General features: G+C 43.3%; 1 protein-coding gene across 1 annotated transcript in view; it reads left to right on the top strand.

The window, feature by feature from the left end:
- The window catches only part of MAPKBP1 (mitogen-activated protein kinase binding protein 1), a 408,115-nt gene that overhangs the window by 132,850 nt on the left and 248,561 nt on the right, over positions 1 to 26,704 (top strand). Inside the window, exons 4-6 of the mRNA XM_029597450.1 lie at positions 4,769 to 4,831; positions 6,551 to 6,608; positions 14,969 to 15,139. Coding sequence (XP_029453310.1) covers positions 4,769 to 4,831; positions 6,551 to 6,608; positions 14,969 to 15,139 — 292 coding nt within the window. The remainder of the gene's footprint in view (positions 1 to 4,768; positions 4,832 to 6,550; positions 6,609 to 14,968; positions 15,140 to 26,704) is intronic.

The following is a 26,704-nucleotide window of genomic DNA, read 5'->3' on the forward strand; positions in this document are numbered from 1 at the left end:
GAACTGGCCCTCATGGCTTGGATGGTGAGTGCGTAGTCCTCCAGCCTTTAGAGCTCTCGGACTGTCTCCCAGGTCCTGGTAGTGTCCCAAAAGCCCTCCACCAGGAAGTCCTACAGCTTGAAGTGGAAAAGGTTTTCCATTTGGTGCGAGGGCCATGATTTGGACCCTTTCTCATGCCCCCCTTCCCCAGCTGTCGGACTACCTGTGGCATCTGTCTGAGTCTGGGCTTCAGACTAGCTCAGTCAGAGTGTACCTCAGCGCTGTCAGTGCGTACCATTGAGGTGTTCCTGGCATGCCCATTTCGGTCCAACCTTTAGTGGGCCGCTTCATGTGGAGCCTCCTCCAGCTGAAGCCCCCTCTTTGGCCTCCAGTTGCTTCTTGGGACCTCAGTGTTGTCCCAGCGCGGCTCATGCGTCCTCCATTTGAGCCGCTGCAATCCTGCAACCTGAAGTTCCTCACCTGGTGGTGATTACTTCAGTTCGAAGGGTCAGTGAGCTTCAGGCTCTGGGTACGTATGCACCATACACGAGGTTCTTTCACGATCATGTAGTCTTGCATACTCATCCGAAGTTTCTCCCCAAGATTGTGACTGATTTTCACATCAACCTGTCCATTGTTTTGCCCACCTTCTTTCCGAGGCTTCATTCCCATACGGGAGAATGGACTGCAGAAGGGCCTTGGCTTTCTACCTTGATCGCATTGCTGGCCACAGACAGTCCACCTAGCTCTTTGTGTCCTTTGACTCCAATAGGCTGGGGATAGCGGTGGGTAAACAGACCTTGTCAAACTTCTGCTATGCACAGGCAGTCCTCCTGCTAGACAGCAGAGTAAAGGCTCACTCTGTGCGGGCTATGGTGACGTCGGTGGCTCATTTGCGTGCAGTCCCTGTCGTCGAGATCTGCTGAGCCACAACCTGGAGTTCTCGTTACACGTTTGTGGCTCATTATTGCTTGGATAAAGACGGGCATCAGGACAGTGCCTTTGGTCAATCCGTGCTGCGTAACCTATTCCAGGCCTGAACCCAACTCTTCGTGTCTTGTGGTAACCAGACAGTGCCCTGCTGTTCCACAGTGCCGCAGTTGTGATGAGCCTGTTGGCACCTTTTTTGGTCACTGTTGGTTTCTCCTGTTAGCAGGCATGGTCTGGAGCTTGGTATTCACCCACGTCTGAGGATTATCATCCTGCTTGTCCTAGGAGAAAGCGCAGTTGCTTACCTGTAACAGGTGTTTTCCTAGGACAGCAGGAGGTTAGTCCTCAGGAATCCCTCCTGCCTCCCCACGGTGTTGGGTTCTCCTTAGGTTTGCTGTTTTATTTTTCACTCATATTTTGCTATGTTACAAGACTGAAGAGGGACCTTGCGTGGATGCGCAGATAGTAGCAGGCTGGGCATTCTCAGTCTGCTAGTCAAAGCTTCTTGGAATTCTGACAAAAGTTTTCCGTGCTGGGCTCCATCGGATGATGTCACCCACATGTGAGGACTTAACACACAATTGATCCAACAGTGTTCACTTGGATATCCAAGCACTTGGATATTATTTTGTAGCCTTTTCCTATCTTATGCATGTCTATAACTTTATCTTAAATTTCCTTATAATGCTCTTTGGTCTTCATCTTCACAGTTTTCCTTCAGATTCACAATCTGACCAATGGTACTGGAATTAGTGTGTGTTATCCAGAAAAGCTGACATTTTTTTAATGATTCACAGATAGAGACCAATTGTAAGCCAGTTGTTATGGCAGTATCTTTCATCTATTTAAATTTCAAGCTTTCACAGCACACGGTTTGAATAATTATGCAAGCAGCATTTTTCAGTTTTTAATATTTTACACAAAATGCAGAGAAATAAATTGTGACTTTGAAAATTTATTTTAAGAGAATACTGGTTTGCAATAAACATACTGTCTGGAACAATCTCTGTGCCATTTTTAATCTACACAAATCTGACATTTTAGAGGGGGTTGAATACTTTTACAAGCAGACTGTATGTAACATATACCTTCACAAAGCATGCGGATAACTGTTGCTGATTATGTTCCTTCATTATCCATGAATATCCTCTGCCATCACTATGACTCTTCTGGCATCGGAAGATGAAATACAAGTTGCATTTGTGGGTTATCTACAATTTCAGCACATTTTTCAGGAACACTACCTTGGGTTCAGCCACAATTTGGTCTCCTCGTGCATATTTATTTATTTATTTATTTATTTTAAAGTATTGCCCGCACCCTCCAAATTTCGGGGTGGGTTACAAAACAAACCATACATTACTAAATAGATGTACATAAAATAATAAAATAACATAAAAGAAATCATGACTGCATAGAGCAGTTGTGCCTTCTCTCCGCTCTCCTGCTGCTTCTCTCAACTTCATTGTGTCTTTTCTCAACCTGGGAACATCACCCACCTGCTCCAGTTCTTCACCCGCAGATACTCCTGTTCCCTCCACTCTTCACTGTCTGTGGGCTCCTGTGCTTTCCTGGGTCTCAGCTCCTCCTCGTGCATGGATCCCCGTCCCCCTCAGTTCCTCCGTACCTCCCCACTTCCGGACTCTGGCTCACTCTGCTCAGAGGAGAATGCAGAAATCTGTGTGGTAAGAGCAGCTGGTTTAGGTAGTTATTTTGGTTGCTGCATATGGCTGCAAGAGCTCTTCCACCTCTGCTACTCCCAGTTGTACAGTGAGTCACATTCATTGCTCAGTGCATGGACTTTCTATCTCACTCATCCTGGGAATAAGAAAGAGGCTGGAAGGAGGCTCAGGAGGATGCAGAAGAAGAGGTGCAGTGTGCATGCCACAGAAAGTGCACACTGCACACCCTCCAGGACACATGCTGTAGCTAGGAAAGAGGCCAGCATGACTGCAGATATGCTCACAAAGGAGCTCCTGCACATGGAAAAGCCACAGCTGGTATGTCTTATTACTGCAGGATGTGGAGAGCAGAGCCTGGAGGCTGATCTAGGTCTGAGCATCAGGCAGTGGTGACTTTTTCTATAGTACAGGTCTGATGGCACACTGGTTGAGAAATGCTGCTTTAGTCTGCAACCTGGGAATGCGAGGAATGTGATAGTACAGGGTGGCCCATGGAAAAGTAGCCCACCTCCAATACCAATGCCACGCTGGCAGGCTACATTTCCATGGGCCGTCTTGTATAACCAGACTAGAATTGTATTGCAATACTATACACAATCAGAATTCTTAGACTTTAAAAGGCATCAGTTTAAGCAGCATAATACAGAAAATAGTTAATCGTATCCATTAGAAGCAAAAATCATTTATAATGAAACAATTCCATTTTTCACCTTCCTTCTGTCCTGCCTTAAATTTTACCCCTCAACAGCTACTGTTCCTCCCAAACAAGTGCTTATGTGACAAGGCCTTTCCTTAAAAGTACAATCTGTTTCATGAAGCAAATTAAAATTGTTACAGCACTGAAGTCCTCTTTCAGTGAGACTTCCCTTATTTCTTCCTGCTCCTTGCTCCAACCCAGCCAATACACACACATGCTCGTAAATTGAAGAGGAAGAGCTCAGCAGCTTTGGCGAGGGAGTGGTGTTGGAATGGAGGACTGATCCCTCTAATTCCCTTTTTTGATCCTTCTACCATTTATGCTCTCACAATACACATCAGTTGAGAGCTAAACTCTTGTTAGCATTATTAATGGATCTCTAGAATTTGTTTCACAGCAAGGCTATGTGCAGTCACAGGGCCTCTCCTGGGTCATAGTATATCCTCTCATGGCCCCTTTTGAATGGGAGACTAAACTTGGGTCTGGTCTTGACATAGCTGAGAAGGGAGTAGAAACAAAAACAGGAGACTTGTACAGGTGAGAGAGTGGCTGAAAGCTGTGGCATGTAGGAGCTGCTACCCCTCCTTCCGCATTCTGTTTGCTTGGAATGGACTAGTGCCAGAGTAGGCAACTCCAGCCCTCGACTGCTGCAAACTGGTCCTGGTTTTCAGGATATCCGCAATGAAGCATCATGAGATATATTTGCATGCACTGCCTCCATTGTATGAAAATATATATCTCGTGCATGATGATTGAAGAGATCCTGAAAACCAGAACTGTTTGTGGCACTCAAGTAATGGAGTTGCCTCTCCCTGGATCAGTGTCAAAATCAGTCTGCAACACGTGTAGAGCATACTAAAGTCTCACAGCAAGTAGCCTGTAAAGATTCATAGGCAATGAGCAATTTGTTATCGATGAAGGGCCAGAGCTTGGAGGTTGCACACATTAAGGATATGTAGTTGGTTTCAGGTAAAAGTACTCGGCGGTACTACGCTAATAGGGTAAGGTCTATGCCCTGCCCTATGTTCCATGGAGCTACATGACTGTATTGTGCTATTCTCTTTAATTCTCGATTAGCAGAGCTGGTTGTTTAGTTTAGATGGTATGGAAATCGCAGGGTACTGGCCAAGCCAAGTGCTTTCATGCCTCTGGGGAAGAGAATGTTTCTCTGTTTAAAACTGTCTTTGTGTGGCAGTTGCCTAGTCTTATTGATTGCGCAGAAGTAGTGGCCCTTGGTGACAGTTTTTCTGCTCCAGCACTAAAGGCACTTTCATGTATGCCAGGCAGGTAGGGTATACTTGAATGACTCATAGAACAAGCAAACCATTTTTGTACTAACTGACTTTCTTTTGTTTTCTCTTTGACATTCATTCTGGCTGTCTAAGAGTCATAGTGTTTCTAGAGCTGTATTGTCATTCACGGTCACGGCCAGAGCTCTGCAAAGATTAATTGCATTTGTTCCTCTGTTTTCTCCTGTCAGGTGTGTTGTCGTATTGCTCAGCCCCAGGAAAAACAAGCAGCACCACATTCTGAACAGCTCCAGGTAAAGAAACCAAAGGGGCATGCCAGTGCTGAGCCTTCTTAAATATTTATGCTTAAACAGTTCATTATTTGGCTATTGTGACCTACATTTACCTTAAGGAACTGCATAGTTTTTCAGGGCAGCTAGCTCACAGCATGGCCAGTCTTAACCTATCCTAGTTGGAGTCATTCAAGATTAGGGAGTTTGGGCTATGTAGAAGCTGTCTTGCCTCGCCCAGCTTCCTTCAGTTTCTTAGTAATGGGAAGAAAAGAGAATTCTAAAAGTGAACTGAAAATTTGCATTGCACTTAAATGTCACATGCCTGCCAGGTACTGTTTGCTTTGAAGATTCTTAGGTTAAACCCTCCTGAAAAGCTCATCTGGAGGCAAATGAGTCACCCAGCTTTGCCATTCTCTATGTCGAATGGACTTGGACCTCTGCCTGCTGTTCATTGCCCAGAGGGAAGCAATGTGTCCATGCTTGTGCAATCTTTTCTATATGGAGGCATTGTTCAAGATTTTAAAAGACATAAATGCAGGATGTATATAATGTACCTTCTGCATCCATATAGACTCTCATTTGAATTTGGAAACTTGCATAGCTACTGTGAATTCAAAGCTGTTATTTTGTCCTGCATGAGCTTGGACATATCCAGAAATTTCTTACAGTTGAGGACTTTGGAACGATTGTCCAAGCTTTAGTGTTTTCCAAAAAAGACTATTATAATACTTTATATGTAGAGCTTCCCAAAAAGTGATTCAGTGACTTCAGGTGGTTCAGAACTGTACTGCACATTTGGTCATGGGAGTAAAACAGAGCAAACCCATTTTTCTGATTTTTAATGGCCCTGCCCTGGTTACCCATCTCAATCTGGGCTCACTTCAAGTTGTTACCTTTAGTCTTTAAGGCCTGCGTGGTTTAGCACAGAGCTATTTGAGAAAAAGGTTAATGCTGTATGAGTCATCAAGAATTACTCTTTTCACAAACAATCCAGTTAGAGATCCCATCAGATTTACCGATTGTCAGAGTATCAGTATTATGCTGTCCCTAAACTCTGGAATGATTTTCCTAAATAAGGCAGGTTAATAACAGACCTGATGACACTCTGAATCTGTAAAGCTACATCTGTGGGTGTATGAGAGATTAAGTGAAATGAAGTGGGGCAGCTATGAGCTTTTTCATCATAAGTGGGTTACGTGCAAAGAGGAAGAGTGTGACTGGATGTCTGTTATAGGTCCATTTACGTGGCTGTACATATTTGTTTTTATGTAAGCTATTTGATCTGTTGTGGATGTAATCTGCTCTTAGTATTTTCTGATGAGTGACGTAGGATATAAATTCAAATAAATATGGAGTGCCTTCTAATAGAGGCAGTTTCACCTTGATCTTTCATTGTGTTTCTGTGGCCATGTTCAGAAGGTTTGTACTAGGATTGGGCTCTTCATCATCCAAGAGTTTTAAAGTGTTTTTTTTTAATTTTTATTTTGTATATAAGGGTTACAGTAATTGGGTACTCCTAATGTTAGGCACCACCAGCTGTTTTTTTCTCTCTTAGTGGGGAGGGAGGTAGGAGAAATGTACTAGGCTTAAATTCCAATCTCAAATCCATCATTAGCTTCTCTGTGTGATATTTCATCCTGTGATTGTTGACAAAGCAGGTAAAGCAAACTGAATTCTTCATGCTTCATCTATGTTTGGAAGATTTTTACTCTGTGCACATGTATCTCTCTCTTTCTCTAGGAAAACCATCACAGCTCTTGCCTTCTCTCCAGATGGAAAGTACCTGGTCACTGGAGAGGTGAGCATGGAATTTGAGAGAGCATCAGGGACTACAAAGTCTCTCAAAAAGAGGCTAATTAAGAGGTGAAGGACAGAGTGGCTTCTGACCCCTTAAGTCCTATGTCAAGGGCCAATGTAATAAGTTGTGCTTGGCTGAGGACAGATGTTTACTCATGTTGGTGTGCACATCTTTGTGTGTGTAACTTTTCTCATGGTTTAAGAAGGATTTCAGTGCTCAAAAAATATTCTTGCAAACCAGTGCCCTTCTCTATGTAAATCCCATGCTAATGAAGGCATTAGCTATTACTTCCCAAAGCAGGAAAGTATGTTAAAAGCCTGAAGATTTAACCTAGCAAGAACATCTTTATGTTTTGTGATTCAGCAATAGCCAGGCATTATTTCTATTCGCTGAGATCTAATACCTAAGTGGTGATTCCTATATTTGCTTTTATTCCAGTGTCTCTTTTGTTCCATTTTATTTCATTTGAATTTATTTGACTGAGTGTTTTATGTATGGATAATATCTTGACTTATGCTTTGTTATATGTATTTTTATTATCATTTTATGCATGTTTATAGTAATCTTCTATGGATTGTGGAGTGGCAAGATATAAATTCTTGAATTTCTCAGTCAGAGGTGGAGTAAAGTTAACTCTCATTTCTGGGACTAGTGTTGATATATTATGCTGTACCAGCATGGTCCTGGACCTAGAGTTTTTGGTGCGGAGGTCCAAGACTCTGATCTCCCAGGTTCAGGATAGACTACCACACCTGGGAATCCCAGGTCTGGGTTCATGCTGGCACAGCACCATAGACTAACATTAGCCCCAAAACTGTATATTGACTCTTGGTTCAGAGATGGAATAATAGTTATATTTCTAAGCCTAAGAAAAAAAACAGGCTAAGTGCTGAGTTATTAGTCTGGATCACCAAGCCAGAGAATTTCTGTACCAGGACCCCTGAGCCAGAAGAACTCTGCCTCGGAGCCTCACATCAGAAATAAAGAATTGTATGTGCAACTGTCTGTTATGTAAACTCTTTTGGACAGGTACTTTTTTCAGCAGACTTGTCGCTATTATTTATTTATTTATTTATTTAATTTTATATACCGACAGCCGTTTGCACATCGTGCCGGTTTACAGATAACTTACAAACCAAAAAATATATAGGCAAAGCCTTTACAAGGAACAGTGTGTAACAAACAATAGTAACAGAGTAAATAAGTTGATAACTAAGGGAGGGAGGGGTGGGGGTGATTGCGACAAAGGAGGGGGTAGGGGGGGTGAGAACAGATACATGAGGAAAAAATATGTACAGGGAATCAATGGGGAAATGATATGTACATAGGCTATATACAAAATTTGTCTAAGCGCATGGCCAACAGTGAAAGAAGTGAGAAGATGTGTGCGGTTCTGCTAGGTGGCAATTTATTATGTGCAGGAGGTTAAGTGTGGGGTTTGTAGTTCCTTCGAGAGGGTGGGTGGGGGTCCTGTAGTGGGGGTGTTGATATGAGAGGGAGGTTGGGTTTGAGTGCTAGTAGGTGATGGTGATGATTGGGGGTATGCTTGGAGGAAGAGCCATATGTACAATTGTCTATTCCTCTTCATCCAGTAAGACTAGACCAGACCAGAGGTTATGCATGCCAACCAGTAGATGGAGACAGACCAATAGGCTCACAGATATCATCCCTTATATACCTGAACCAATCAAAAGGAGCCTCTTTATGCCCAAGCAAGAAATACGAAAAGGAGATAGGAACAATATCCAAATATTATCCCAAATAACTTCTCTTAAATGACTGAATACAGTATCAGATAAATTCTCATAGATCTAATCCACTGTCTCTCGCCTTGCAATGGGCCCCAAGCAGTATCAGAAGACAACGCTATTATTGCTCAATCATTTACTGGTTCAAAGATTCAATGTACTAATCCTAATCCATTTATAAGTACCCACAAAGCTATTTTTATTCTCAAACCAACACAAAATTTTTTAAAGAAAACTTTTGCTTATATTTTCCATGATTGATGTTTTGTGCAATAACCATGCTTGCATCTTTGAGCCTCTGACAAAGGCCAATGTTTCAGTGATCCAATATCGCCTATTTTCAAGGGTGACAAATTCTCAAACAATTGTTAACAGCAACTCAATATGGTACTAATGTTAGTTGTCAAACATTCTTTTCTGTGGATTATGGCCTGGTAGGCTAAACAGGAAAGAGTTTTAGCAAGTAGCTCCTGAAGTGACAGGCTTGTCCTCCCTCTCGCAGTTGAGTGTGGTCCTTGGCTGAAAAAAAAAAAAAAGAACAAAACCTTTTCCCTGAGGAGAGGGTCTTGTACTCCCTCCCTCGGTGGTGCAATCCAGGACTAGGGAAGTTTCCACCCTCTCCCTGCCTTCATCCCTGCCTTCATCTCCCTTAGCTTATCTTGGCTGTTTGGCTGTTGCAATAAGATTTGCAAAAAAAAAATTTAAAAAATCAATCTTTGAAAGGGGTATGCTGGCTGGAGAGTGGACCTGACTGCTAATCAGGTAGTGAACAAAGCCTGGGTGAGTGCCTAGTGTGATCTAGTGAATTACAAGATCTATTGCTAGACTGCTCACTAGCTAGTTCCTGTCCACAAGAGCTCCAAGCTACAGAAGCTGAGTAAAGGATATTATAACTGCTTGATATTTTGAAATATTTAACCAAACGTTTTGTGTTTGCATTGTTGTTGAAATTGAATCTTAGCAGAGCAAAGGGGGAGGGAGAATTAAAATCCCTATAGTTTCATCATGTAAGTGAAAAATATAAGTAGGTAATACCAACTGTTTAATAGTCTGGAGAATCCCTTTGGTGGAATCTACTAGAAGTAGAGTAATAATGGATGCCCTGCAAGGGGCTCTGTTCAAACAAATGGTAATGGAACCCACGAGGGAAGATGTGATACTCTACTTGGTACTCAATAATAATGTCTCTAATGTCCAGGTGGGAGCCCACCTCAGCACTCTAGTGATCATCAAAACGGTATGGTTTGATATCGCACATAGGATGCAGAGAAGTCACATGAAGACCTAGGTTTTGAATTTCACAAATACAGACTTTATCGAAATGGAGATGTACCTGGAGGTAGAACTAGAAAACTGGGAGAAAATGGAAGAGGTGGAACAACAGTGGGCCAAACTAAAAAGAGCAATTACAAAGGCAACAAATCTATATGTTAGAAGAGTAAACAAAAGTAAGAGAAATAAACCGATCTAGTTCTCAAAGGAGGTGGCTGATAAAATAAAAGCAAAAAGAACAGCATTCAAGAAATATAAAGAATCCCAAATTGAGGAACACAGGGAAGACTATCTAGTGAAACTGAGGGAGACGAAGAAGGAAATCAAGAAAGCTAAAAGTCAGGTGGAAGAAAGGATTGCCAAAGAGGTAAAGAGAGGTGACAAAACATTTTTCAGATATATCAGAGAAAGAAGAAAGCTTTCGAAGTGGTATAGTGAAATTGAAAAGTGACTGATTAATGTGTGGAGAAAGATGAAGAAAAGGCAGAAATATTAAATAAATACTTCAGATCAGTGTTCAGTAAAGAAGACCCTGGAGAAGGACCTTTGCTGGTTGACAAGACCATAGGTGGAGATGAGGTAGAGGAAACTCCGTTTACAGAAGAGAATGTATGGGAAGAGCTAGGAAAACAAAGTGGACAAGGCCATGGGGCCAGGATCCTGAGGGAGCTCAAAGATGTTCTGATAGGTCTGTTGCATGACTTGTTCAATAGATCCCTGGAAACGGGAGTGGTGCCGAGTGATTGGAGAAGAGCGGTGATGGTCCTGCTCCACAAGAGTGATAGCAGAGAGGAGGCTGGAAACTACAGGCCAGTTAACCTTACCTCTGTGGTGGGAAAACTAATAGAGACTCTGCTGAAAGAAAGGATAATGAACTATCTACAATTGGGAGGACTGCTGGATCTGAGGCAACATGGATTCACTAGGGGAAGGTCCTATCAGACAAATCTGATTTGATTTTTTTGATTGGGTGACTAAGGAATTGGATAGAGGAAGAGGGCTCAATGTGATCTACTTGGATTTTAGAAAAGCTTTTGACATGGTCCCGCATTGGAGGCTGGTGAATAAAGCCAAGCTTTTCAGCGCGAAAAATCTGCACATAAAAGCGAGCGAGCAAAGGGCTCTCCTTCAGTTAAAGTATGACCCTGGAATGTATTTTGAATATTTCGAATAACTGTGCTGCAGAAAAAATGGCAAATATTTTCATGGAGAAAGTCCAAGAAAGCACTGGAGCACAAGTGCACTCTGCACAAGTAATTGTTAACACCAAAAGCGCACACGCAGAGATAGGTGCTCAGCTGGCTGTGAATCTGGACTTCAGGTGCCCAGAAAGGTGCCTAGGTAATCACCAATCTGGATGCTCGAGGTGCCAAGGTAGGCACTCAGCCGAGCATGATTCAGGGCACTTGGGCACCCAGAAAAGCACCTAGCTAAGCAGATTTCTCCTAACACCTTAGCCCCTCCCCCACTACTAACCTCCTTCCAAGTGTTATTTTCACCCACCCCTCTCCAACCTCCTTCCTCCCTCTCAAAAGTTCATCACCCCACTACTCTCTCTTCTCCCCCTCTCCTCTCGCAAGCATGAGTTTCTCCTAACCTGTATCCTGCCCTCCCCCACCACCCCTTTCCCATCCTGCCTACCCCCTCCAAAAACAGCCTGCTCTTCACGATCCCTTCTCTCCACCTGCTCCCTCCGGATCCTCTCTCTCCTCCCACAACCTCTGTCACCTGCCAAACCATCTGCTGCTGTCATTCTTTGGCGAACCCACAGGATATACCGCAGCATCGGGAACAGTTGGACACAATCAGAAATCTCCATCATTGAAATCACACCAGAGCTGCACGGACATACAACCACACCACACCACACCAATTCAAGGCAATGAAATTAAATGGCCCACTGAGTCAGTGCTGACACTTAACTCGTGCCCTGACCGTGGCGGTAAAAAACCTGCATTAATAAACATGCACTAGCATTACCACAGCTCCCTGCATTGTCTATGATTAGGTAATCGCCTCCTTTGCATGCCATTAACATGCACTCGCGCAGAAAAAAACACGGGTCAGTAAGTGTGTTTGTGCTTTTTGCGCATGCACAAAATCCTTATTACATCCCTATATAGGTCTTTACGTAGGAAAACCCATGTACAAACGTGTATATTTACGCACAAATCGGCGGCAGCTTCAGCGCACCTTATTACATCGGCCCCAGAATGCGTAGATGTAACGTAAAAGTAATGTGATTGGTCAAAATGTTGTTCTTGAGAAATTATAAATAACATCTTCCTTGTCTTTCTACTACACCAGTCCAGAACGTTTGGGTTTGTTCCTACTCCCATCTGATGGAGGCAGAATATTGGTGGGGGGGGGGGTTTTGTTGGTTTTTTTTAATTGGCATCACTACTACTGTTTATACTCTGTATAGAACCTGAGGTGCCAGTATTCTCTGCCTCCAGTTGATGAGAAGAACTGGTGGTGTAGCAGAAATTTTTTTTTTTTTTTTAAATGTATAGTCTGCTTTTCAGGCACCTCCAAAGTGGATTACATTCAGGTACTATATGTAGATTTTTATTTATTTTTTTTAAATTGTAGATTGATGTTTGTATTTAAATTTAAAAGCAGTAAGTGAGAGACTAGAGCTCTGAGGCCATGCTCATACTTTTGGGTCTGGGAAGTGAGCCTTGCCTTTTACAGCTCCCTTTTTCATAGCAAAGATTTTGATTGAGCATATTGATATTTTATGACAAGCCTATCTCAAGAAGAATCTCTGTGAGTTTAGACTCTGCTGCAGCCCAGTCTGTGAGTGCTTACTTTAATCTCCCCAGAGGCTTTCCCTTCATTTGACTCTGAAGAAAACTCTGTATTTAAAAAAATTAAAAATCTGCACTGACTTGCCTCAGTCAAACCACTGACAAGATATGACTTCACAAAGGCTTTAATGCTCAGGAATAAGAATTTTAATTTCATTGCAGTCGCAGAGGAGTTTTGAGTTTAAAGCAAATACAGATAATTTAAGCTGCTATGTCAGGAAAAAATTGCTGTGAAGGGCTTGTGACAGCAGACACGCTGCATCAGACAACAGCACAGGCTGCTCTATTTATGCAAGTGGTGATAAGGGGTTAAGTGAACACACAAAGGGAGCTCCAAATTTGAAATTTGAAAGACATGCATTCTGGCACAAAGAGCTTGTAATAGTTTTTTCCAGCACTGAGGAAGGGTCAAGCTTGGTTGAAGCGGCTGCTATTTTGAAAAATGCTCAATCTGACCTCTCAGCATCTCAGACAGTGTTATCATTTGATACTCATTATCCGTAGCCCTAGCTCTCAGACAGCAAGCTCAAGTGACACAAAAAAAACCACCAAGTAGTTTTTCACCCAAGTTTAACTTTCTCTGTCAGGTTTACTGTGTATTCCGGAAGCAAAAAGGTATAGAGGAAGACTTCATATTAAATACTCAGAGGCAGTCTGAGATGCCTCTTTTACCAGCCAGGTATAGAACTGAAGATGAGGAGCCTTAACATCCCATACAGTTTTTAAAGGGAAGTGGCTGATTCCTCTTGAGGAAGGGAACTGTTTCCAGAGACAAAAGAAGATTCTATTATATACCTTTTCTATAAAGATAAATCTACGACCTTGATATCGCAAGTGATATCAGTTACTCCAGTTTTCCCGTAATTATTGCGTTCACCAAAAGTTTACTTGAAGTGATATCATGTATAGCCCTATGTTTTTATTATACTATATTATAATTCAATTGTACTACATGTTCCTTGTACCCGTCCCATGGCGACAGTTCAGTTCCTATGTAAACCGGTGCAATATGTATCCTATACAGGAACATCGATATATAAAAGTTAAAAATAAATAAATAAAGTGAATTCAGCACTTAAAACTGAAGAGAATCAAGATGTAGCTCCTATAATAAAGGATATTCGGAAGCCTGCTTGTGATAGTGTCTGAATGGGAGTGTCCAAAATCCAGTTTTAAGCGCATAAAACACTGTACTAAGTTATACCTACTCCCAATGGATGTTCAGGAGCTGTTATTTAAAATTCCTTGGGTAGATGCTTTTATGTCAGCTGTTAACAGAACAACCATCCTAATGGAAGGAAGAGCTTTTTAAAGGATCCGCAGGACAGAAAAGTTGTTTATGTTGAAGCATTTTTTATCAGTTCTCATCTGTACAGGGGACAGTCTTAAGCTATATATCTAGAGCTCTACTACACTGAATTCAGCAGCTTCTAGGGAAATGAATCTTCAAAGCTAGAACCTGCCACAGCTTATTTAGTAGATTGCTTGAATGATGTCATATGACATGACTGATTTTATGTTTTTATGTATCTTATGTTATTTTTCTTGTAATGTGTTTACATTTTTTGTAAACCGCTTTGACCAGACTTGTTCAGCTCTAGCGGGTTAAAAGAATTGATAAGTAAATATCATACTGCTATCATAAAGGTCACTAGCTTTATCAGTAGATGCTCGTCATCTATGGCTTAGATATCATATCGGGATGCAGATTCATGGTCAAAAGTTCACCTCTTCAAGTTACCATTCAAAGGCCAAATGTTATTTGGTGGGGAATTGGAGAAATAAGTGAAATCTTTAGGGGAATTGAATCCCCAACGTCTTCCAGAAGATAGAAGCAAGATAGGTTAGTCCAAAAAGCTTGCAGACAATATCAGGACTGTAGAAGGTATCGTCCTGCTAGACAAATGGTCTCTCAATCTTTCAGACTGGAGTATGCTGGTCTTTATTCACGAATGGGCAACATCAACTATCAGTTGAACTCTGTCGGACTTTGTATCTGGGTTGGCATCTTTGTCTTCAAAAACTGTGGTCTGCTCTAACTTCTGAGATTAAATTTGGTGATATTGTGTGCCACACAAGGAAGAAGTCTTCCCCAGTGAGTGATCCCTTTACCTCATGGAGGTTTCAGGGACTACACAGGATATAACATTAGCACTGGGTCATATATCCAATTTTAGAATATCTTCAGTGTGTTCCTTGATTTCATTAGCAATGAAATAAAGATTCTCCACTACAAGTTTCATGTTTTTTTTTTAATATTCCTCTGGAAGCAGGCATTTATACTGAAACATGGCCTTGTTGGGACTTCAGTTTTAATCTTGAGCAAGTAGTTCTTTGGTTTTATTTCTGCAGACATTTGTAACTTTTGTTCCTTTGGATTTAGTTTCACTGTATGGTATTTGAATTGTCTTTTTACATTCTTATGTAATTATTAAATGACTTTTTGATAAGTGACTTTGTTTTTATGTGGTTTATAGGCACTTGCTTCCACTGGATAATCTTTCTCTTTGTTCCTTTTTCTCCCCTCTAGAGTGGGCACATGCCAGCAGTACGAGTTTGGGATGTTGCTGAACGGGCCCAGGTGGCAGAACTCCAGGAACACAAGTATGGAATCGCCTGTGTGGCTTTCTCACCCAGCGCCAAGTATATCATCTCGGTCGGCTACCAACATGACATGATAGTTAACGTGTGGGCATGGAAGGTATGGCAGACAAGAAATGGGGCATGATTTTGAGAACAAATGCATTAGAATTGGGGGATGGGGAAAGGGTGTAATGAAGGAGATGGGAGAGAAGAGACTGGACCAAAAAAGTCCGTGAATAAATCTGAACTAAGGCTCCTTCTGCATCTTTTCTCTTGAACCTTCTTCAACCCAAGGGTCTTTATTCATTACCAGAAGCTCCTACTTCCTTTCTTTTCTTCAGATCAAATGAAATCTGTTCAAATTGGTTGATGCCCGAGCCTGGCACTCGGAAAAGAATTATAGTTTGCACCTTGTGGCAAACGGGCTTGAGAGTTTACTCAGCAGGTTTCCTCCAGTTTGTATCTTCAACTCAAGGAAGCTGCCAAGTGTTTCTGAGCCCTTACATTTCTGTGGTAAAGTGGTGAATTGCAGCTTTGTTTGGAAGGCCAAACTGACAGAGGAAACATGATACGATCTCACATGTCCATGAATGTAATTCAGTTTTTGGAAAATTGTTTATCATTCTATAATCACTTAAGTGTACATTTTTTTAACTCCTCTGACATTTTTTAATTAAAAAGATGGGAAATGTCAGGATAGCTAGCTTGTCTGGGTTCACCTGACAATAGCAAGAGACATGCTTTTTCTTTAATCCTGAAACAAGCAAGCCTTCCCTGCTGGGCTGCTCAGTGCAGAAAATTGCACTAAACATGCCTTGACAGGAAACACCCTTGTCATTTTCTCCCAATCTCCTCTTCTTTCAGAAAGGGAACAGGATAGGGAGTGGTGGTTGTTTTGCTTGTCTCTGTGCCCCATTTTTTTTACTTCAGAGAAGAGTTTCTATCCCTAGGCAGTGAAATTTCCAATATTTTCAAATGTTTTTCCTGTTGTATCCTGCTAGACCTCTTTTTTTTTTTTTTCCCCCTGATCGACAGCAATAGCTGTAAACTTAGCACTTCTAATGACACTGGTGTCTCAGAGAAAAATGGACAGGTGCAGAGCATGGACATCAGTCGGGCCAAGGGAAAAAACATCTTTGTAATCTGTGTCATTTTTATCAATAACCTGGGTGGACAACTGGGAGGAGGGAACTATGTTATAGAGACTAGATTTGGTCATTTGTAGGGAAATTGCATGATGATGAAAATAGTGTGGCTGTACCCATACCTGTTTTACAGACTATTTCCTCCTGGTCTTACATAGAAACATAAATGTAGAAATGTGGTGACTGAAAAATATGATAGGGCCTGTCTAGTCTGCCCATCCACAAACTACTCAGCTCTACAATCCCTACCACTCCCTCAGAGATCTCCTATGCTTGTCCCATGCTTTCTTGAATTCAGATACTTTCCTACTTTATCCCACCTCCAGGCTGTTCATGTATCCACCAGCCTTTAAATAAAGAGAGATTTCTTAGGTTACTCCTGAGCCTGCCTCCTTTCACCCTCATGCTATGGCCCTCGTTCCAGAGCTCACCATTGAAAGAGGCCCACCTCCTGTGCATTGGTACCTTAGAGGTATTTAAATGCCTCTATCATACCTTCTCTCTCCCATCTTTCCTCTAGGGTATACATTTACTTAATTTATTTTATTTTAAGAATGTATATGCTGCCTTATCCAAGGTTCAAGGCAGCTTACAGAAGAACATTCACAAGCAAAAAAAAAACAATAACCTAGCATAAAACATAAACAAGCAGCTAAATTATATAAAATAATGTTGTTGCTACTGAAGAACATTTCATGCACAGTTAAACTACAAATTAAATATCTTAATATTGGTTTCTTTGCATAAGAATGGCGGCAAATGGTTCCACCATGTTAGGCCCATGACAGAAAAGATTTTTTTCTCTGCATTCTACAAATTTTATACTCCTGAAAGCTTGGTATATCCAAGAGACCTTGGCCCACTGATCTTAGAACTCTGGTGGGTTGGTATATCTTAAATTGTGAATTGGAATTTGCTGGAGCATCCCCATTCATGGCTTTATGAATCATTATAAGCACTTTGAATTGAATTCGCTGTTCAATGGGAAACCAGTGTAGAGAGACAACAGAATAGGTGAGATGTGATTGCTTTTATATGTACCTGACAAAATTCAAGCTGCTGAGTTCTGGATAGCCTGAAGAACTTTTACATATTTAGATGTCTCTCCCCATATGCTTTATAACAAAGACCACTGACATTTTAGAAGCCACCCTCTGGACTGACTCTCTCCGGTTGATATCCTTTTGAAGGTTCAGTCTCCAGAATTTTACACAGTATTCCAAGAGAGGTCTCGCCAAGGATTTATACAGGGAACATCACTGCCTTCTTTTGTGTTGACCATTTCTCTCCCTAAGCATGTAATTCAAGTATTTGGCCATCTTTAGATCATCAGATATGATCTCGCCCAGATCCTGCTCTTGTTTCGTGCTTAAAAGAATTTTACCCCCACTTTCTTGGGTTTTGCAGCCCAAATCCATGACTGCATTTTTTTAGCATTACATCTTAACTGCCAGTCTCTAACCATTCCTCAAGCTTTGCTGGATCCCTCCTCATGTTTTCCAAATGTTCCTGTGTGTGTGTCTACCCTATTGCAGATTTTGGTATTCTCTCCAAAAACACAAACCTTTCACAATATTGCAGAAGGGACTGTAGCTTATTAAAATGTTGAAGAGAACCAGTCCAAGGACTGAACTCAGTGGTACCCTATTAATAATAATCTTCTTCTTGAAGTTGACATCCATTTACCACTATCCTTTGTCACTTCCCACTCAACCAGTTTCTAATGCAGTCCGACTTTAAGGCCCATATCAAGGGTGTTCATTTTATTTATAAGTCACCTATAAAGAACAGTGTCAAAGGCCTTACTAAAATCCTAAGTACATTTCAGCTAGCGCTCTCGACTGATCCAGCTCTCTGGTAACCCAGTCAAATAAATTGATCAGACTCATCTGATGAGATCTCCTTCATCGTGTTAAACATCTGAGTTCATTTAATGAATAAAAATATCCAATGCTTAGTCAAACCAAAGGTCCATCAAGTCTGGCATCCTGTCTCTGTGTTCAATCCAGGTAATCAGTACCCAGTAGATCCCAAAAAGTAGATCCGTTTCTTGTTGTTCACATCCAGGGGTAAGTGGTAGCTTTCCTAAATCTACCTAGATAATCATGGTTTATGGACTTTTTTTTATCCAAAACCTTTTTAAACTCAGCTATGCTAGATCAGTTGACTACATCAATGGCTTGAGAGTTCATTCGAGTGAAAAAATACTTTCTCTGATTTGTTATAAATCTATAACCTGTTAGTTTCATGGAGTGTCCCCTAATCTTATCACTATTTGAAAGGGTAAATAACCATCCCCTATTTACCTTTGCCACCCCATTCATAATTTTATAAATCTGTCATATCCCTTCTGTCACCTCTTCTCCAAGTTGAAGAGCCCTATCTATTTAACCTCCCTTTGTAAGGGAACTGTTCATCCCCTTTATCATTTTTGTTGCCTTTCTCTGGGCCTTTCCTAATTCCGCTTTATATTTTTTGGGATGGGGCAACCAGAACTGCACCATGGTACTCGATGTATAGTTGCACCAAAGATCAACAGAGGCATGATAATCTCCATATTCATTTTCTATTCCCTTACTAATATTCTATTTGCTTTTTTGATCACCACAGCATGCTGAGCTGCAGATTTCAATGCGTTGTCTAGTGGTTCTCAACAGTTGTATTGGGAAACACTAGTGTGTTGCGAAGTCCCAGGAGGTGTGTCGCAGAGCCAGCAGAAGTCTGATCTTTCCTCATCAGTCTGGGCAGGAGTTGGCTGACTTTTCTTTTTATTGGGTATGACAGGAAGCTACTCTTACTTCCTTCTCCTCTTACTGGCCAGTAGGAGGTTATTCCTTCCTCCTTCACCCAGATCAGAGCACGATATCACCAGCTCCTGTTCATATGGGCCTGGCAGGATACCAACTTTATCTTCCTCTTCTGGCCTGGCAGTGAGGCTGCTGATGTTCTCTTCACCCCATGAAGCCTGGATGTGAAAGCAGGAGCATGAGGGAGGAAAGATGCATGCTCTGTAGATCCGCTGCTGCTGCCTCCTCATCTTCCTCTCCTCAATGCTTCTTGCCCTCATCTGCTGCTGATAAAGAGGGAGGGAGATTTTGGATTGGATTGAAGCCTTTTCTGCTGGCTGGGAGCCAGGAGGAGGGGGAAATGTACTGGGTAGGAAGGATTGGGAAGATAAGGAGTTCAAGAGTCTGCTGGGCAGGAAGGCATGGAGAGATAGGGAGTCAGGGGTGGGGGAAAGGAGAATGGTGTTATTGGGTAGGGAGAGGCAGAGGAGGGAGAGATTGGGGGCTCCTTGGCAGGGAAGAGATGAAGTAGAGAGATGGAGGTTTGGGGCCGGCTGGGTTGGGGGAGCGGGAAGTGGTGGATGCTGAGCAGGAAGGGGTAGGAAAGAGGTGGGAAAAGGTATTCTGGGTAGGGAAGGGGAGAGGGAAGGGCAGAAAGTTGAGCAGGGGAGAGAGGGAGCACAGGGAAGAGGATGTGGGGTGGAGGTGTCGGGAATGTTGGACAGGGATATGAGCCTGTGAAGGGGTGATTGAGTAGTTGAGAGAAGTGGGGAGTGACTGGGTACAAGGGCCATACTATGTCAGTTTTAAGAATGCGCATTTCTTCTCTCTTTGAACTTTGCTTAGTGTAAGAGGAAATATATTTTTGTTTCTAGTCTCCAGTTTTGCACTGCATGCAGAAGGTGCTCCTGGGATTTCCATTCCAGTTTTGTTTCCACATTGTAATTTGTGGTCTTTTATTCTATATTTGATGAAGGCAGATCTGTCTGTGTTCTGTGTGTATGTGGCTGAGATGAGGTACTTTACTAAAGATTTGTATGAGCCTTATTTCCTAGCGTGTAGCAGATGGACTCAGGACCAATGAGTATAGTGTACTCCTGATAGCAGTTGGAGACTGATCAGATTTCAATCTGACATCAGCCCTAGTACATATACCCCTGCAGGAAATGCAGTTCTTCAGTATTTTCCGTCTCCATAGCAGTTAGGGACTACCTGCACGCTCTCACCGCGTTAGAGTAATTCACCAGAGAAAACCCAAAATAAGAAGAAATCTTACCTCCTGCGGTGACACCCCCGGGTCCCTCCCCCAGTTGAGAATTCCCAAGTTGATTTCCGCGATCCCTCGGAGGTTGGCCTTGGTCCGGCAGCCGATGTCAGCGTGGACTTAGCCCCCGGCAACAGGTGAGGCTGAGCGGCAGCGGGTACAACTTTGAGCGCGGCGGTGAAGGTATTTTTCCTCTCCCCCGGCTGCGGGGGGAGAGGAAAAGTCCCATTTCCCACTATTACAAGCCATCCAGCAGCTAATTGACTTGGAATGGGAAGCCCGGAGACCACGTTCAAAGGGGGGCGTGCCCTGGCAGCCATGTACTCTCTGGATCCCGCTGCCAAAGATCTCCTGGCATGTCCGAAAGTGGATGCCATGGTCTGTGCGTCTCGAAGCGCACTACTATCCCAGTCAAGGGAGGAGCAGCACTCAAGGATGCCCAAGACAGACATCTGGAATCCATCCTCAAGCAGTCTTTTGACGTCTCCGTTATGTCTCTGCAGATCGCGGCCTGCTGTGCCATGGTGATATGCGCCTGCTTATCACAGACAAGGAACAACACTCCCGGGGAAGCCCTGGAACCAGCAGTATCATTCCTCATGGATCTAGTGCGCACTGCAGCTAGAGGCGTATCATCCGCCGTGGCGGCCAGAAGACAACTCTGGCTCCGAAGCTGGTCGGCCGACGCATCGTCCAAAACGAGACTCACAAGGATGCCATTCAAGGGAACCCTCCTGTTCGGAAGCGAACTAGAAAAGCTAGCCAACAAATGGGGTGAATCCCCACTGTCGCAGCTACCGGAGGACAGGAATAAGAGAAACCAGCAACCCTTCCCCTGAACCTCTAGGGGCAGAGGATCACAGCGCTTCAACCCATACAGAAGCACATATCAAGCAGCTCAGCCCGCAGGCAGGAGCCAGACCTTTCGGAACAAGCACAATAAAAGGGAGGGCCGGCTCAGGGCCAGATCACAGCCGCGCACCCCATAATGAAAATCAGCCGACCCATCCAAGGGAAGAAGCCATAGGGGGCAGACTTGCCCTATTCTACCAAAAGAAGGGTCGAGACAACTTCGGACAAGTGGGTCCTAGCCATCATTCGAGAGGGATATTATCTGGATTTCCACCAAATCCCTCCGGACAAATTTGTGGAATCCCTCTGCCACGACCCCTCCAAGAGGACGGCAGTGGAAGCTACACTGACCAGATTACTCGCCTTAGAGGCTATAACACCGGTGCCCTCATAATAAATAAATACTGAACACTATTCCATCTATTTTATCGTTCCCAAGAAAGAAGGGACATTCCGGCCCATCCTGGACCTCAAGTCGGTCAACCGCCACCTGAAGATTCCTCGCTTCCGCATGGAAACTCTACGCTCGGTCATAAGGACGATACAACCGGGAGAATTCCTTACATCCCTGGATCTGTCGGAAGCCTACCTGCACATTCCGGTCCATCAAGAGCATCAACGTTTTCTACGCTTCATGATCCTGGACCATCACTACCAGTTCCGGGCACTACCATTCATGTTAGCCACAGCACCCCGGACATTCACCAAAATCATGGTGGTAGTGGCAGCAGGAAGGAATCCTCGTACACCCCTATCTGGACAATTGGCTGATCAGGGCGAAATCCCCAGAGGAGAGTCATCAGGCAACCAACAGAGTCAAAACTCTTCTGGAGAGCCTTGGGTGGGTGGTCAACACAAACAAGAGCTGTTTGCAGCCCTCCCAATCCCTAGAATACCTGGGAGTGCGGTTCGATACCAAACAAGACAAGGGCCATCCTGACACCGACAAGGAGATCAAAACTGATGACCCAGCTGCGAACCCTGTTGAGCCAGCTTCGTCCCACAGCATGGGGACTCCAAGTCCCCAGCCTCATGGCATCCACACTGGAAGTAGTGCCATGGGCAAGAGCTCACATGAGACCCCTGCAGCACTCTCTACAGTCATAATGGAGCCTGCTGTCCCAGAACTACACCGTTTATCTCCAGCTCCCGGACAGAGTTTGGACCCAACTATGATGGTGGCTACAAGAAGGCCATCTGAGCCAGGGAGTGAGGCTGTCCTCACTGACCTGGACCCTGCTCACCACAGACGCCAGCCTACGGGGATGGGGAGCACACTGCCAGGAGCTAACCGCCCAGGGGCAATGGAACAAAGAAGAGTCGGGATGGAACATCAGTCGTCTAAAAGCACAGGCAGTCAGACTAGCCTGCCTACGGTTCGGTCACAGACTCCGAGACAAATCAGTCGGAGTCATGTCGGACAACGCCACAACAGTGGCTTACATCAACCTTCAGGGAGGAACCAGAAGTCAACAGGTGTCCCTGGAAATAGACCCCCTAATAACATGGGCGAAGTGAAACTTTGAGAGATCTCGGCTGTCCACATTGCGGGGAAAGACAACGTTATTGCGGATTACCTCAGCAGAGAAAGTCTAGACCCAGGAGAATGAAGACTGTCGACCACAGCATTCCAGTTGATAGTAAGCCATTGGGGAACACCAACCATGGACCTCTTGGCAAACTGATCCAACGCCCAAGTGCCCAGCTTCTTCAGCCGCAGAGGGGAATCTCAGTCCCAGGGGGAATCGATGCCCTAGTACAGACCTGGCCACAGGAAACTCTATTATACGCCTTCCCACTGTGGCCCCTATTGGGCGCAATCATCCACAAAATAGAACACCACAAGTGACCAGTACTTCTGGTGGCCCCGGACTGGCCAAGAAGGCCGTGGTACGCAGACATGTGAAGGCTACTGACAGGGAGCCCTCTTCCGCTACCGCCACAGAGGGATCTGCTCCAACAAGGGCTGATCCTCCACGAGGACCCAGCTCTATTCTCTCTTATAGCCTAGCCATTGAGAGGACTCGCCTGAGGAAGAGCAGATACTCGAGGGCAGTAATTGACACCCTGCTCTGAGCTCGCAAGTTCTCCACATCCCTAACACACATAAAGATTGTTATTTATTTATTTATTTATAGATTTTTCTATACCGGGGTACGTAAATAACATCACCTCGGTTTACATTCAAACAGTAATTCAGCATTGCGCTTTACAATATAACATGGTAACTGAACGAATACAATATAACTTTGTATTAATAGAATATAAGCAATATATGAGAGATTGTGGCAGTTAGGAAGAGTAGTTGAGGATTCAGATCATTGATAGTAGGCTTTTTTAAATAGCCAGGTTTTAAGGTTTTTTTTAAATTTTTTGTGACAGAGTTCCTGGCGTAATTCAGAGGGCATGGTGTTCCATATTGTTGATCCAGCAATGATGAAAGATCGTTCTTTTGTACTAGAAAGTTTAGTCAGATTGGGTGCTGGGATATTTAGTTTGGCTAAATTCTGGAATCTCGTTGGGCGGGAAGACGTTTTGAATTGTAGTTGATCTGTGAACCAGTGCATTTCTCTGTTTTGAATGGCTTTGTGTATCAGCGACATAGATTTATAAATTATCCTGTAAGCCACGGGTAACCAGTGCAAAGACTGAAGAGCTGGAGTGATGTGATCATGGCGGCTTGTGTCGGTGATAATGCGGGCAGCTGCATTTTGCAGCATTTGCAAAGGTTGAATGGTGGCTTTAGGTAGACCCAGTAACAGAGCATTGCAGTAATCAATCTTTGATAAAATAGTTGCTTGTAAGACTGTGCGGAAATCATATTGGTATAATAGAGATTTAATACGTTTAAGCGTGTATAGCTTAAAGAAACCGTTTTTTACCATATCCGCAATGAATTTTTTAAACGTGAGATTGCTGTCAATGATGATACCAAGGCTGCGTACTTGTTGTGAAATAGTGGAGTTGTTTTGAGAAATATCAGAGTTGATCAGTATTGTATTTTTTGGATGTGAAATTATGATAAGTTCAGTTTTATTGGTATTTATAGCCAATTGGTTGTCTGTGAGGATTGTTTTAATTTCTAATAAAGCTACCTTCCAGGTACTCAGTGCATTTGTGATTGTGCTGGTTATAGGTATGAGTATTTGAACATCATCTACGTAGATGAAGTGTTGAAGACCCAATTTAGAGAGTAACCGGCATAGCGGTGTAAGGTAAACATTGAACAATGTGGAGGAGAGAGAAGATCCTTGGGGGACTCCTTGAGAGAGGTTTCTTGGCTTGGATTCACTTCGTCCATATCTAACGCTGTATGTTCTATTGCTCAGGAATGACTGAAACCATAGTAAAGCCGATCCCGAGATATCTATTTCAGATAGACTGGTAATAAGGGTGTTGTGGTTTACCGTGTCGAAAGCAGCTGATATATCAAGAAGGGCGATGAGGTATGATTTGCCAGCATCTAAAGCTTTTAATAGCACCTCAGAAAGTGATATCAAAAGCGTTTCCGTGCTGTGGTACTTTCTGAACCCATATTGGGATGGGAAGAGTATTTGATGATCATCTAAATAATCAGTTAGTTGTTTGTTGATGACTCTTTCCATAATCTTTGAAAGGAAGGTTAGGTTTGATACTGGTCGAAAGTTTGCTGGATCAGATGAATCTAGGTTAGATTTTTTTATCATTGGAGTAATGATAGCATGTTTAAGTATAGAAGGAACTATGCCTGTGGTGATGGATTTGTTAAGAATCTTTGCAATAGGTTTTGCTATTGTAGAACGTATTGTAAGAAGAGTCTTAGTAGGTAAGATGTCTGTGGGGTGGAAAGCTGGTTTCATTTTCTTTAGAATTGACTCAACTTCAATTCCAGTAGTAATCTCAAGATTAGATAGCTTTGTTTTAAATTTATCTTGAGCGGCTGATGTAGCTTGGTTGGTGTGTAAAGGAGCAGGAAATGAATTAAATCGCGTTAAAATAGAATGTATTTTGTTATAAAAGAACGTAGCTAGTTCCTCACATTTTGAATCATCATTGTTGTTTAGATTGTTGTGAGTTGGAGCAGTAACAAGGCTTTTGACATATTGGAAAAGTGCTTGAGGGTTGAATTGATATTGGTGAATTCTGGAAGCATAGAAATCTTTTTTTGTTTTGTCGGTGGCTTGGCGATATTTGTGTAGTAATGATTTGAATTTTAATAAAGTCGTAGAATTTTGGATTGTATTGTATATAAGATTGGAGAGTATTCGAAGCCTGGTGTGAGGACTGTGACATCATCCCACGCTTAGTCAAAATTCCCGCGATTTTGGAATTCCTACAGAACAGTCTACAGAAGGGATTGTCTCAATTCCATCAAGGTGTACAGGTGGCCACATTGTCATGCTACGGAACCAAGAGTGAGGATGATAGTATAGCCTCTCACCTGGATGTCTCCCGCTTCCTGAAGGGAGTCAAGCAGATCCGACCACTCCTAAAGTGGCCAGTGCCTCTTTGAAACATCAACCTGGTCCTAGACTTCTTAGCAGGAGCCTCCTTCAGACCTCTCCACGGCCTGTCCTTCCGACTATTAACATTGAAAACAGCCTTCCTGGTGGCATTCAATTTGGGCCGTCGTATCTCCGAACTACAAGCACTGTCCTGCCGGGAACCGTTTCTCAGTCTCACTCCGGGAACCATCCAGTTACGCACGGTCCTGTCCTTCCTCCCTAAAGTGGTCTCTCACTTCCATCTCAACCAAACCATCTCACTACCATCGCCAGATGAGCATAAGGATTTGGAAGAATCTCGCTGCCTGAGCGACCTCAACGTAGGTAGACTCCTAGTCCAATATCTGGAAAGGTCAGAATCCATATGAAAGACGGACCATCTATTCGTCCTTCACAGCGGGAAGAAGCAAGGGGCAGGCAACCATAGCCCGCTGGATCAAAGAAAGTTATCAAGGCGGTCTACGTAGAAGCAGGAAAATCGCCGCCTTTGCAAATCAAGGCCCATTCCACTAGAGCCCAGGCAGTGTCCTGGGCAGAAACCAAGATGCTGTCACCCGCCGAGATTTGTCGGGTGGTGACATGGTCATCCATCCACATCTTCTCCAGGTTCTACCGCCTGGATGTTCAGGCGAGAGAGGACACAGCATTTGCAAGGGCAGTACTAAGTGGACCTTGGGCAGCCTCCCACCCGGTTCGGGAGTAGCTTTAATACATCCCATTGGTCCTTAGTACATCTGCTACATGCTAGGAAATGGAGAAATTAGTTACCTGATAATTTCATTTTCCTTAGTGTAGACAGATGGGCTCAGCATCCCACCCAAGGCTGCCGTCATTCATGGAATCCTCAGGCGACATTCCCGAGAGCGAGTTATTCACAGGTAAGCCAAGCTTTCCCTCCAATTAGGACACCCATCCTACCAGTTGAGGGCACTGGTGGTCTGCAGCTTTAACCAGTTCGTTAACCAAGTTAATCAAGTTAATCAAGTTAATCAAGTTATACAAGTTAATCAAGTTATACAAGTTATACAAGTTATTCAGCCACACATATATCCACAATTGCTTTTCGAGGAGAATAATGAAGAGCTGCACTTCCTGCAGGGGTATATGTACTAGGGCTTGACGTCAGATTGAAATCTGATCCGCCTCCAACTG

The sequence above is a fragment of the Rhinatrema bivittatum genome, chromosome 4 (genome assembly GCF_901001135.1).
Source record: "Rhinatrema bivittatum chromosome 4, aRhiBiv1.1, whole genome shotgun sequence".
NCBI classification, from domain to species: Eukaryota; Metazoa; Chordata; class Amphibia; order Gymnophiona; family Rhinatrematidae; genus Rhinatrema; species Rhinatrema bivittatum.